Genomic DNA, 13,464 nt, shown 5'->3' on the forward strand with positions numbered 1-13,464 from the left:
TTCAAAACACTCGTCTCTTTGTTAAAATATATTTAAATAAATAAAATGAAAGTGAAAAGCGTAATATAGAAAACAAAATGAATTGAATTCTTTTAAATATATAAATTTAACTTATTTAGCAATTAAATTTAAATAAAATATTATAATTGAATTTAATTATAAGAGAGGATTGGTTATATATAGTATTTCATCTCTTTTAAGTTTTGTTAATAATGATGATGGAACATTTAAAGGTAAAGGTGACCTTGATAGAAGAAAAATGGAGTAAAATGTCAATGCTAGTACAATGGATTCATAATAGATTTGCACTCATTAATTGATCCGTGAAGCAGGTTAGATTGTTTTTTTTTTTTTGGTAAAAAAAAATACATAAGCTTTTTCAATATTTTTTTTTTAAAAAAAATCATGATAATAAATCAAAAAACTTATTCATAAATAGAGAATTATCTATGTTAATAAATATTAATCCGTCTAATCAACTTGTCTTATTATGAGTCAAATAATTGTTTTTTAATGTAAAAAAATAAATATATAGGTGTTAATAAAGTTTTTTTTTTAATATTGAGTAAAAAATATAATTGTGAATTAAAAAGTCAATGCTTACTTATAATAGAGTAAAATAAAGATTATATTCGTTAATAAAAACATGTAAGATCTCAAGTGAATTTTTAACATGTAAAAAAATAAAATTATATTACAATTCCTTTAGTAAAACACCATTTCATTTTATTGTTTGTATAATACTTTTTTTTTAAAATGTAAAGAAATAAAAAAAAATATAAGAGAATGAAGATAAGAACAAAAAAAAATGGTATAAATAGACTAAATATAGAGTGATATATATTCCAAGTAAAAAAAAATAAAGAATAGTAATTATTTTTTAAAAAAATATAAAGAGAAAAAAAAACTACAAAATAATAAAATAACAACAAAACAAATGATGATAAATTAACTAAATGTAAAGTGAAAAATACGTATAAAGTATAAAGAGAAAGAATCCAAGAATTTTTTTTAAATAATTATAGATTTGTCACCATTATAATATAAAATTTACAATAATACAATTTTTTCATGAAAACACAGTTTTTAGTTTTGTTTTAACAGTAAGCTATCTTTGAGGCAATTTTTGTATATTAAAACTAAATTAACATAATTAATAAATTCTATTTTGCCATTTATTTGAAAAAAATATATAAAAAAGCATCAACGTATACCACAAAGCCATACTTGCATCTTAACATTTATATTTATTAATATGATGGTTAGTACATCACATATTTACTATCTATCAACAAAACATGTTAATATAAAATACTACTAATTGCTAGTTACTATTGAATCTTGAGAGATAATTTTATTGGTTAGATTTTGAATTTAATTTCTAATAATTATAAGTTTAAATTTTTTTATGATCGTTAAAATTTTATATAATTGTTAATTTTAAAATTTATAAAATTAAAATTTTATATAATTATTAATTTTAAAATCTGTAAAATTAATCAAAATACATATAAATTAGCCTAAACATCAATATTAATAATAATAATAAAAATTACTAGTTACTGTATATCAACATATCTTTCAATATATTTTTTAACATGTTGACTACAAATTTTATGTTACTCAAGAGAGATTATTAATAAAATTGATATCTTTTATTATTTTTAATAGATTTGGATGTTATTTTCTCTTTTATTAAATAAATATAAATATTATTCATTGACTATTTTAAAATATCTAAGGGGAAAAAAAGAACAGGAAAGGGAATATGGAATAGGCGAAGCCAAGCTGGGCGCAGAGCCGCAGACAGTGTAGGGTTGTTGCTGCAGTAAACTAATAACAACAGAGATGAGAAACCCTGAAATCTAAAACCCTAAAGCAAGAAGAGAAGAAGGAAAAATGATGAGAAGATTTCTACCAAGAAATGTCACTCTCTACGCTCGCCATCTCCTTCAGTCTTCTCCCCACCCCAACCCCACAATCCCCAACCCCTCCCTCGCTGCTTCAACACACCCCAGAATCAGGTTCTACTCCGACTCGTCCAACAATACCCCTCCTGAACCACTCCCTGAATCTTCAGCTCTAGCGGAACTGAAAAAGAAAGATGATTCTGATGAAGTTAAGGATGTGAGTAATAAAGGTAAACGCGAAAAAAAAATGATTTTTTTAGTGAATTTTGTTGTTGTCTGTTTGGGCGCTTGGTTACTGAGAAAATGAATGGAAAATGGAAGTTTTTGTTCTTGTATTGGTGTTTTGGGTTTTTTTTTTGGGTTTGAATTAGTTAGGGACCTCAGTTTAAAAAAATTCAGATTTTGTAGAATAATTTAGATTCCTTACCCATGTTTTCTCAGATTTTTGCTTGTTAATGTGTGAATGATGGGATAACATAGCATCCTAATTGGGGGCTTTTAGAGATAAATCATAATGATTTTGATAAATTGTTGGGAGATATATGAATTAATGAATTATTTTCAAGATCAGATTTTTGTTTTTTGTTATGTTCATTCAATCGTATGTTATTAACTTGGCTGGTTTCTTTATGGCAGAGCTAAGAGAGATGATGGATAAGTACTTCAAGGGGGACGGGGAATTGCTGCCTTCGATAATGGAAGCAGTTTTACAGAGAAAGTTATCGCGGAAGCATGAGGAGACCGATGATGAGTTGATGGAAGAACTTCGAATGAAGCCATTGAGTGATGTGGATGCTGAAGAGTTTCAATCGGATTTTGATGAACTGTACGAGACTGATAAGGAGCTCAATGATTTGTGTGATGCTAAAGAATATGTGGTGAAGAAAATGATGCAGGATCAATACTTCAATATGGATGACAAGAAGTGGGATGAAATGGTAAAGGAGGCGATGGACCATGGATTTATAAAGGATACAAAGGAGTGTGAAGAAATTCTGGAGGACATGCTTAGCTGGGATAAGCTCCTTCCAGGTATGATGGTTTTACAATTTGCTTCTTTCTTTTTTCTACATCTTGTGAATTTGGTTATGGAGTTTGTTTGTTATTTCATTCTTGTAGTAATTTGTTTGTTTTATTATGTGCAGCAAACTGCAGCCATTGTATTTTTTCTTTTTGGGTTTTCAATTGTCATCAGTTGCATGATGCTTTCTAGATTCGATCATAATTTCTCTCTGTTTAATTGATTATAATTTTGAAATTAGATTCTTAGTGCTTCAAAATTATTAGTAAGAACGATTATACCTACAATCTTTAAGTATTTTATGCATTAATTTGCAACTGCTTATGGTTCCATGCTGCTATTATTTGTTAATCATGCTTGTGCAATCATAAGTTAATTGATACAATCAATAGCCATGGACATCCTGATGACATGTTTGTTGGCAATAGTCATTGGTTTGCTTATCGACTAGTTAAGTTATGTATCTGTATCTTTGAATAAGTTTTTTATTATAATTATCCTTTCTTTCAAAGAAGAAAAATGAGAATAGCATTTGGGCAGATCTGTTTTGCTCTGCTCAGCTCAACTTAATGATTTGGAGCAGGTCTTAGGTAAGTTGAGTTGAGAAATATCTGATGAAAAACTTATGGAATCATATTATTTGGACTGTTTTGGGATTGGGATTTTCCTTTGCTAGCACTACGGATATTGAGAGTCTTTTTTTTTTTCAGTAACTAAAAAGCTCCTTAGAGTTTGCTAAATTTGCTATTGGACAAAATTATCAGAACAATAGAGCTAATGAGGATCTAATACATATTTTGGGAAAAAAGGGATTAGATGCTGTTGGATTGTCATTTTTTGTTAAAAATCCTCTATCGTTGGAAGGTTACAGGTTGATGCTGTTAAGAGCTTTTTTTTTTTGATGGGTTTCCTTGTTTTTGCTCCCCTAGCCTTTTCACCTTTGCCTACTTTCAGACCCCTTGCCAATCTACTTCCGTAATCTTCCCCCAAAGCCGATCCAAGACTTCAGCAATTAGAGTTAGAGTTATCTTCCTTCATTCTGCAACTACTGAGTGCTTTTTCTCATCCCATAGTGTAGCTCAAAAGTCTATTTAGACTTTCCTCAAATGGAAGGCATGGAGAAGTGACCTAGAATTCAAAGTATCGTTTAATTCTTTGATATCTCAAAATTCAAAAAAATAAAATAAAATATTGCTCTGTGATTTCTGAAGCCTGTAGTTGATGAGACATGTTAGCCTTCTGTTCCAGGAACATTTCTTTTGCTGTGTTTGATTTGCACAATATGTATTCAAGTACTTTTTCTGAACGTCATATAAGAATGTAGGGACTAACACAAATGCGATACACACTTTCAGCAGGGTTAATGAACATTTCCCATGTACATGTTATAAATTTGCTATCACCTTATGGTGGTTTTTTTATTAATGGTTTTTGCTGTCGAGTTTCTTCTGCTTGGTTGCTGAAACTAGTATATTTGAGTTATTTTGGAAAATTTGTAGTACAACAGCAGAAAATTTGTAAGAAGCCAGAATTTTATTATGATATGAATGATCTCTCTAGCCTCATATAATATGGCTAGAATTTTGTGCTGGGATGGTATTGTCATGAGAGTTACACCATAAACTTTACATTCAGATGAGCAGCTACAATTGTTGCTGAGCATAGGAGCAGTACTTTGGGTCGTGACCAGTTGCCAATGAGATGAAATAAGAGGATGCTATCTGGACTTATGATTTAATAGCAACAGTGGAAACTAATGAAAGATTTTTTAATTTATGGACCTTTCTTCTTTGTGTCATGACCATTTTGCCAATGAGACGAAATAAGTGAGTTTTATTGCACATGTTGATGATCAACTGTATAAGCATGATTGAATTCTCACTCTCGTATGGTGTGGTTTTGATATGGACATTTTTGCTACAAATATATCTATTTTCTGGAAAATACCATACTCTTATAATTCAGAGTAAGAGTATGGTGTGCTGATAGCAATTTCTTGCATCAGCACTGAAAAAGCCCATTAAATCCAAGCCTCCTTCTAAGCAAGTTTTCCCTAAATAGGTTAAGAAAACCCCCTGATCAGAAGTTGGTGGATTGTGTAATCAAGTTCCCATTTCCTCAAAGTCTCCTTCTATTCAGAAAGATCCCTCTTTTACACCTCCCCTATCAATCAACTTGACCCCCCACCCTTGGAAACATAGAAGACTCATGGAGGTCTACCCATCCCATCTACTATGAGGGTGTATGGCAGTGCGGCCAAAACGCTGTTTGCCCAAAATTTGATTTTCTTTTTTTGCTTAAAATTATTTTTTTAGTTTTTTTGGAATTGTTTTGATGTCAAAAATAAACTTTTATAAAAATGAAAAAAAATATATTATTTTGATGTATTTTTAAGCGAAAAGTACTTTGAAAAGTAACCGCTGTTGCAATACCAAACGAGCTCCTTATCTCCTCTACTACAGTGTCCACCTCCACTACAAGTCCTCTTCCATTACCATATGTTAGCTATAATTTAAATGGTGGTGAATATTTGCAACTTCAATCATATGTCAGGAAAAAAGCCTATCAAGAAAGCTAGGAGTTTTGCCTGTTGAACTGTTGATGTCTCTGCCCAAAGATTTGCAATGTCTATATGAGCTATATAATTATTAATTGTCATGGTGTCATTTTCCAAATCTCAGAGGTTGATGTCTATGGGTGTTTACAGCATTTTTTTCTAAACATCCATGATATTGTAATTACTCAGTTCAGATTTTCCTGCCATCTGTTGCTATCTTTGAATTCTTGTTGTTTTTATTAGATGACATAAAAGAGAAGGTGGAAAAGAAATTCAATGAACTGGGAGATATGTGTGAAAGAGAAGAGATTGAGGCTGAAGAAGCTTACGAGCTGTTCAAGAAATTTGAGGATGAGTTGGTCATGGAATATGTAAAGAAAATGGAAGCTGAAGGCCCACCACAGTTTGATGAGGCTACTGTTCCAGACAAGAAAAAGCACTTAGATGACCCACCAGGTGTGGGGCCAATTATTAGGTGGCAAACACGGGTAGTCTTTGCTCCAGGTGGTGATGCATGGCATCCCAAAAACCGAAAAGTGAAAATGTCTGTTACTGTCAAAGAACTTGGGCTTTCAAAACCTCAATTTAGACGGTTGAGGGAACTGGTTGGAAAAAGGTACCATCCTGGAAGAGATGAACTTACAATCACCAGTGAGAGGTAAAGCCAACAAACAATTGCATATTTTGATTTTCCATATTTTATTGATTGCTAGATTTTCAATATATAGATTTTATAGGGTCCCTTGTATCCTGTCAAGTGCTTGTTTTCATATTGCTTTGACTTATTTTTCTTGAATCTTCTTTCAATCTTGGGGAGGGAAAAAAACAGAGAGAGAGAATTAAAGAGGAGAGGCTTTACATTTTTAAGCTTTCTTCGGTCCCATAATCAGCTGATTATGATTTTCTCATGTAATTTCCTTTCCTCTTGAGAATATGCCTGTGTTAAAAGTCTTCTTCCTTTTCATCTTCCAGCTCCCCTGTCCTATAGAATAGAACTTTTCCACTTTGTGAAAATATGTGCACTCGCTGAAAGGTCTGTTATTATGTACACAACCAGAATTATATTTAATTCTGTGGTTGTTTTTCGGTGTTTTCTAGGCTGTGGATGCAGGCTCACTTCTGATTTTGCTTCCTCTTTTCATTAACTATGCACCGGATGCACTCCTTGTGACTCAAAAAAAATAATTGATTTCCCTTTTACAGGTTTGAACACCGAGAGGAAAACAGAAAAGATTGCCTTAGGACTCTCTTTGCACTCATTGAAGAAGCTGGGAAAGCTACCAAATTGGCAGAAGAAGCTCGAGTTTCGTATTGCAAGGACAGACTTAGAGCCAATCCAGCTTTCATGGTGAGGTTGCATTCCAAGATCACTGGGCAAGGATCTAACACCATTTCTGCTTGAGAATTCAATTACCAACCCCAGGCTTATACAAGAATGAAATTTGGGGTTAGGAAAACAAATCTTGGGTATCCATACAAGCATAGGACTTTACAAAGCTACTTGCTGGTCATCCCAAATTTAGGGGAAACATGCCCACGCATGTTAATTGTTGATTGATTCCACCAATCGACAAAATGCCATATTACTGAGAAAATTCACCAATGTTATTTTAGTTGTCTTTTTAATTTATTGCCATCGGTTCTATGATTTTTGTTACTTTTTGAACAGAGTTAATAAATTCTGTTGTTGTCCATGATGCAATATCCTATTAGATGAATGGATAGACGATGTCGCATGCCAACTCTTTCAACATTTATATTTTGCTAGTTTGCTGCTTGGAACTGTTTGGAATTATATTCCACTTCTGTTCAAAAGTGATGATTCTCGTCTGATGTTCTTCCATATTTCTCTTGAAATATTCTTAAACGTTCAGTTATCTTGCATTCTTTCAAAACAAGTTATTAGAGGATAGTTATGTTGATTGGTCCTGTCCTCCTTTCAAAATCTACTTCTCTCATACAACCTTAATTTTAATTTGAATAAGAATATCTCTGTTGTGGTAGGCTGTCTTAGACGCCAATGCTGAATTCAGACAATTCATTGCAACTCTTCCCCATGATGAAATAAGAGTAAAGGAGGTCAATTTAGTTGGTTTAAGAAGGGGAATTTTAGTCAGGGAGAATCTTCAGCAGGATCATTTCAGAGTGTGAATGGGGACAGTCAAGTAGAAAGTTAGTTTTACTAGAGGAACTTTGGAGCCGCAAACTAATGTGTACCCTCTGTGTGCTCGCCATTATTATGGAGAGAGGACAAATGAAGAGAGAATGCCCTTGGAGAGCTGCTGATTACACTCAGGACAGAGACAACAAACAATTTGTCACCATGGACAGACCTCCCAGGCCAGCTTAGTCTGGAGCTAATGGCTACCAGGGACGACCCAAGACTCATGAAGATAGGACACAGGTCAGAGTATTCCACATGACCTAGAAGGATGCCAGAGCTCCCCCAAAACATAGTGGCATGAATGCTACAATTAAATTCACATTTGGTGTATGCATTAATTGATCCTGGTGCCATGCACTAATAAAGAAACTTGGGAGAGCTCCTAGTAAGGTAGAAAAAGGATTTATAATAAGTAATCTTTAAGTGAATCAGTAAATATTGATTATGTGTGTAAAAGGGTAAGGGTGTATAAAAAGGGTTGACATGAGAGCAGACTTTATATCATTGGAATTACATTCGATGTAATACTGGTTAAGGATTAGTTGAGATGGATTGTTTTGCAAAGATAGCTACTCTTCGAGTACCCGTGTGACAAAAAAATAATATATAGGGGAGAGAGAAAAGTCATCTTGGATTGTATAATTTTGACGATGACGGCTAGGAAATTGATAAGAAAGGGGTTTGAAACTTATCTTGCTTATATAATAGACTCGATGAGGGATAATACTGAGCTGTCAAAACTTTGATAGTAAAAGAATTTACAGAGGTGTTTCCAGAGGAGCTGCCGGGATTACCTCAAGAAAGAGAAGTTGAGGAGCCCGATACCACTCTTAAAGCTCAATCACCATACATGATGACTTCATAGAGATGACTTTATTAAATATTCAGCTTTAGGAATTATTGGGTAACGAGTTTATACGCCCGAACAATTCACCTTGGGGAGCGTTCATACTATCTATAAAGAAGAAGGACAACACCCTTAGACTTTGTATCAATTATATACAGTTAAATAAGATGACAATAAAAAACAAGTATCCATTACCAAAGATAAATAACTTATTTGATCAATTAAAATGAGAAAAAAGTGTTTTCAAAGATCGACTCAAGAACAAGGTACAATCAGTTAAGGATAAAAGAGCAAGATATTCAAAAGACTATATTTAGAACTTGTTATTGATATTATGAGTTTTTGGTGATGTCATTTGGACTGACTAATGTTCCGACAATGTTGATGGATTTGACGAATAAGGTTTTTCAAGCCTATTTGGACATGTTTGTTGTGGTGTTTATTGACAGCATCTTAGTGCATTCTAGTTCGTACTTGGAACCGTTTCCTTCCTACTAGCACTGTTTATGGTGTTCATTACATATGGGTATATCGATAAACTATGTTCGTCGGTATATTCTAGAGATGATGAGAACTATTCCCCTTCTTCCTAGTAGTGTTCATGATATTCATTACACACAAGTATACTGATGAGCTGTGTTTGCTGGTATATTCCAGAGGCAATGAGAACTCTTCCTCTTCCCAAGGCGTTGATTCCAATTAATGGTTTTATTTTTTCCAATGAAATCACCGATGAGATGAGAATTCTAACGCGTTGACAATTAATGCACTTACTGACTGAGGTACATGTTTTTTACAAGTTTCCCAATGGAATCACTGATGAAATGAGAATTCCAACACCCTAGTAATTAATGCATTTTTTACTGTTGATTATGTACTTTGTTACTGACAGGATAACGGATGGAATTAAAAAACAAATTGGAGGGGTTTTTGAAATTTTTAGTGTGAATTGAAAATTTTAATTTGATTTTATAGATGGAATCACCGATGAAAAATTTCAAAATAATAATATTTAATTATCTATTAGGAATTCTGTTCGTAAAACCTACCTCAAACATTAAGTCTAGAAATCAACCTTTCTTTTCTCTCAACACAATCAACATGTATTTGTTGGTTAATAATTTTTTGAAGTATTTTCTTTTTCTTTTTATTTTTTGGGTTTTTAAATAATGTATTTTCATTTTTTTTTTGTATTAAACCTAGTTGTCTATTTATAGGATTAAAAAGTTTGGGTAGCTTCCTACAGGGGAGGTGTTGCAAAAAATATATATATTTTTAAATAGAAATTGTTTCTGTAAATTTGTGTATATCTAGGGAAAAATTAATTGCATGTTGTGAGGATAAGATTGTTGCTAGTTCTTTTAGCAGCGATAATAACAATCACGAGTCATTAGGTGCTAACAAAGAAGAGGCATCTGAGGCACAAGCATCAACTCACAACACTGCCTTGGCAAGTGCGATGCCGCAATATAGAGGAGAGGGTTCCTTCATAACGAGATCCATTCACGTGCAAGTATGAGGCACAATGGAGGAACAATATTTCAATGTAAGTTGTTTTGCTTTCACAATGACATGTTTAATAATTTTTTTAAAAAATAATATTTCATTAAATTTATCCAATTTTAGGTTTACAAACATTACAGTTGCCCGAACAATAACAATTGCATTTAAATCATCGATAAAAATTTTATTATTTTAATGGATCCAAGTTTCCAAACATCCTAAATAGAAATCAAAGGTCGATGCATGGTTTTCAAGGTTTAAGGTTAGTATTAACTTAATTTTTTTCATTATGTTAATTCATTTACTTTATTGAAATTACTATTTTTTTATATATAAAATTTTACTACAAGGAAAAATTTGAATGGGATAGAGCTAATGCTAATGTTGTGAGGAGGGTTTAAGAGAATCACGCTGCAACTAGGTAACATCGAAATGATAATGTTGCAAGGAGGGTTTAGGAGAATTACGCTGCAACTGATAACATCGAAATCATGATGTTTTTTTTTTTATTTCAAATATTAAAATTTTATTTGTCATTTACTTATATATAATTTCTTTATACCATATAGGTTGCGTGATTTTAGATACGAGGCATAAAAGAAATCTAAAAAATATGCGAAAGAATTTATTTTTTATTTACAGGAAACATATAACAACCGATTGAAGGAGAGATACGGGGACGATCCTTCAACCCACCCAGATATCAATCCGGATTCGTGGTTGAAGGTAGGATCATCCGGTGGACCCGATGGAAAATGAGTGTACGAACTCTCTAACACTACGGCTAAGAACTTGCAGATGACTCATAGTGTTTTGACTGTTTGATGCTCACAATTGGTCCTGAGCACTTAATCTTTGAAGTTCATGGCCTTGTTAGATTAAGAAGTACAAGAATGTACAATCCATCTCAAAAAAATTATGAATGATTCTTTGTGAATTATGAAGAACTCCACTGAGTGATAATGAAGATTAGATCACAGATGAGTGGTACATGTGCATTCTCTTATTGACCCACGGTCCTGGGGACGACTAGCCTCTTCCTCCAGCGCCACCTCTATTTTAGCTTTGTTGTATTTGAACACACAAATATTTAAATTTGTAATAAATATTCAATTTTTATATTAAGATAATTTATTTTTAAATATTTGAATTTTTATATCAATGTAATTTTTTAATTAGTTTCTATTTCTTTTTAATAGTTTTTTTTTTTTAAAAATGTTTTTAAATTATTACTAACGAGATTATCGACAAACTTATTCCATAGGTATGTTCTAAATAGTTGGAAAGGAATTACAACAAATGCCAATGTTATCGTTAACTCACCGATATAATTAGTCTATCGGTATATTCCAGAGAATTGAAAAAGAATTATTGCAAATACCACTGCAACTGTTAACTCACAGATAGAATTACATACAGCTCTCTTGTCGCTGATACGCTAAATCGTACCAAGGGAGTTACTAATAGAATGAAGTGAGTATTTTTTTTAGGCGTGCATGTTCTGTCTGTAAAGCCATCAATAAATTTATTAACAATGGACTTACCAACATTACCTATGAGTGTTTTTCTAATTGATATTTTTCATCCGTGATCCCATCGGTAAAATAATCACAGACATACTATTAGTGTAAATATTGACAAAAATTTCTATCGGTAAAATTATTAAATCTGATGACAACGTATAACCAACCGATTGACTAGAAAACATATTAAACTATCATATATAGCATGTGAAAAGTATTCCAAGGCATATTCCAACACAGGATAAAAAGAAGAAAAGAAAGAAATGAAGGTCTAAAGGAAGGAAAAAAGAAGAAAGTAAACTACTAAAGAAAGCAGCAGGTTGATGATAAGGTTTACAAAAGGTCAATGGCTTGGGTATCTCTTTATTGAGTTGTACTCTTTTCCGATACAGAGCAGTATAATATCATCGAAAGCTAGGTTTCTTTCTGATCTCCTTCATGAAGAAGCAAATACGAAAAGCAAACGAAATGGAGGCAAGATCTTGTGCTTCAACTTCTTCTTCTTGCTTTTTCCCTGGGAGAAAAGATTCAAAATGTCATCATGAAGCTGTAGAGTTTGCTTGCAGTACATGTTTATTCTGCGTTTCTTGCCCACTTTCTATTGTTTGGTGTTGCATCGTGTTGCCTTGCAAGATTGGATGTAAAGCTGCTGGGCAAGCAAGGAAGCAGTTTACCTGTTGTCGTCATTGTGGATCAAAGAAGAAAATCTACTCATCTTTTTCGGACATAGATGATTCAGATTGTCGGCTAAGTCATCACAAACACTCTTCTGGGCCATCAACTTATAGATTTGTTGGTAGATCATAAACTTGAAGTTATAGATTAGGCAATGATCAATCCTCTAGTCTCAAAACAGTTTAGGAAAAATTACATCCAGCCTCATGTAATTTGATTTTTTTTTGCGTTGCTTCTATATTTTAAAAAACTACACTTTACATTCTTGATCAATTTAAAATTTAAAATACTATTAAAAGATAAATTTACTCTCATGTATAATACAACATAAATATATAGATGCCATGTCAATTTTATTTTTCAATCTTTTCCCATTTTTCTCTCCCTTCTCTCATTAATTCCCTTCTCAATTAGAGTTCTATAACCAATGAAAATGAATTTGGGTTTTTTCTCTGGGTCTTAAAAAATCCCATGACAACACATAATTTTCATTGAAACAACCAAACCTACCAAGAAAATCACTCTAAAAACCTTCAGACGACCAGATCTTTGAAGTAGAAGAATCTGTAGACATGGAATTTGCGACGGTGAAATCGTTCTTGGAAGACTAACCATCATCAAGACACTTCTCTAATGTGTCAGCCAAGCCATTTCCCCAAGTTATTGAGTTATGCGATGAACAAACCAAGTTTAAAGAAAACCCAGATGAAGCAGAGAAGAAAAGACCCAACACAGAGTTTGTCAGAGAAAAGACTCACGAAGATTTATTTAGTGGAGATGATTCACGTGGCTGACTATTTAGAGATTTAAAGATTTGTTTGATGTGCTTAACCAAGCTATTGCTGAGAGGATTCAGAACAAGAGCGTTGAATATGTGAGAAACGTTTTTTCAAGAAGAAGTTGATCTTCATGAAGAACATGCTTGGGCTTTTGAAGATGTTGATGCAGACTAATAAATCAAAAGCATTATAAAAGAAATTAGGGAAACTTTATGTTGTTTTTTTACCAGATTTTTAAGATGAATAAATAAATATATTTGTCAGTTGATGTTCCAAATTTTTGTTGGGTTTGAGTATGGTAGAGAATGGTGGCTAGAATTATGTTTGGCAAAAAAAAGAAAAAGAAAAAGAAGAGAGTGATAATTTTATTCTTTTAACAAATCAAATATTTTTGTTATTAATTGAAATAAAATGGAAATTATATAAACTTTGTTGCTTTTATATATATATATATATATATATATATATATATATATATATATATA

General features: G+C 32.4%; 1 protein-coding gene across 1 annotated transcript; it reads left to right on the forward strand.

Annotated features, from left to right (window-relative positions):
• The first annotated feature begins 1,751 nt into the window (after positions 1-1,751).
• Positions 1,752-7,185, forward strand: LOC118037346 (uncharacterized). The gene is made up of 4 exons (XM_035043304.2): positions 1,752-2,140; positions 2,547-2,942; positions 5,732-6,146; positions 6,692-7,185. Exons 1-4 carry the CDS (start codon positions 1,900-1,902, stop codon positions 6,888-6,890), a joined length of 1,251 nt encoding a protein of 416 aa, XP_034899195.1. The 5' UTR covers positions 1,752-1,899; the 3' UTR covers positions 6,891-7,185.
• The last annotated feature ends 6,279 nt before the right edge of the window (positions 7,186-13,464 follow it).

The sequence above is a fragment of the Populus alba genome, chromosome 15 (genome assembly GCF_005239225.2).
Source record: "Populus alba chromosome 15, ASM523922v2, whole genome shotgun sequence".
NCBI classification, from domain to species: domain Eukaryota; kingdom Viridiplantae; phylum Streptophyta; class Magnoliopsida; order Malpighiales; family Salicaceae; genus Populus; species Populus alba.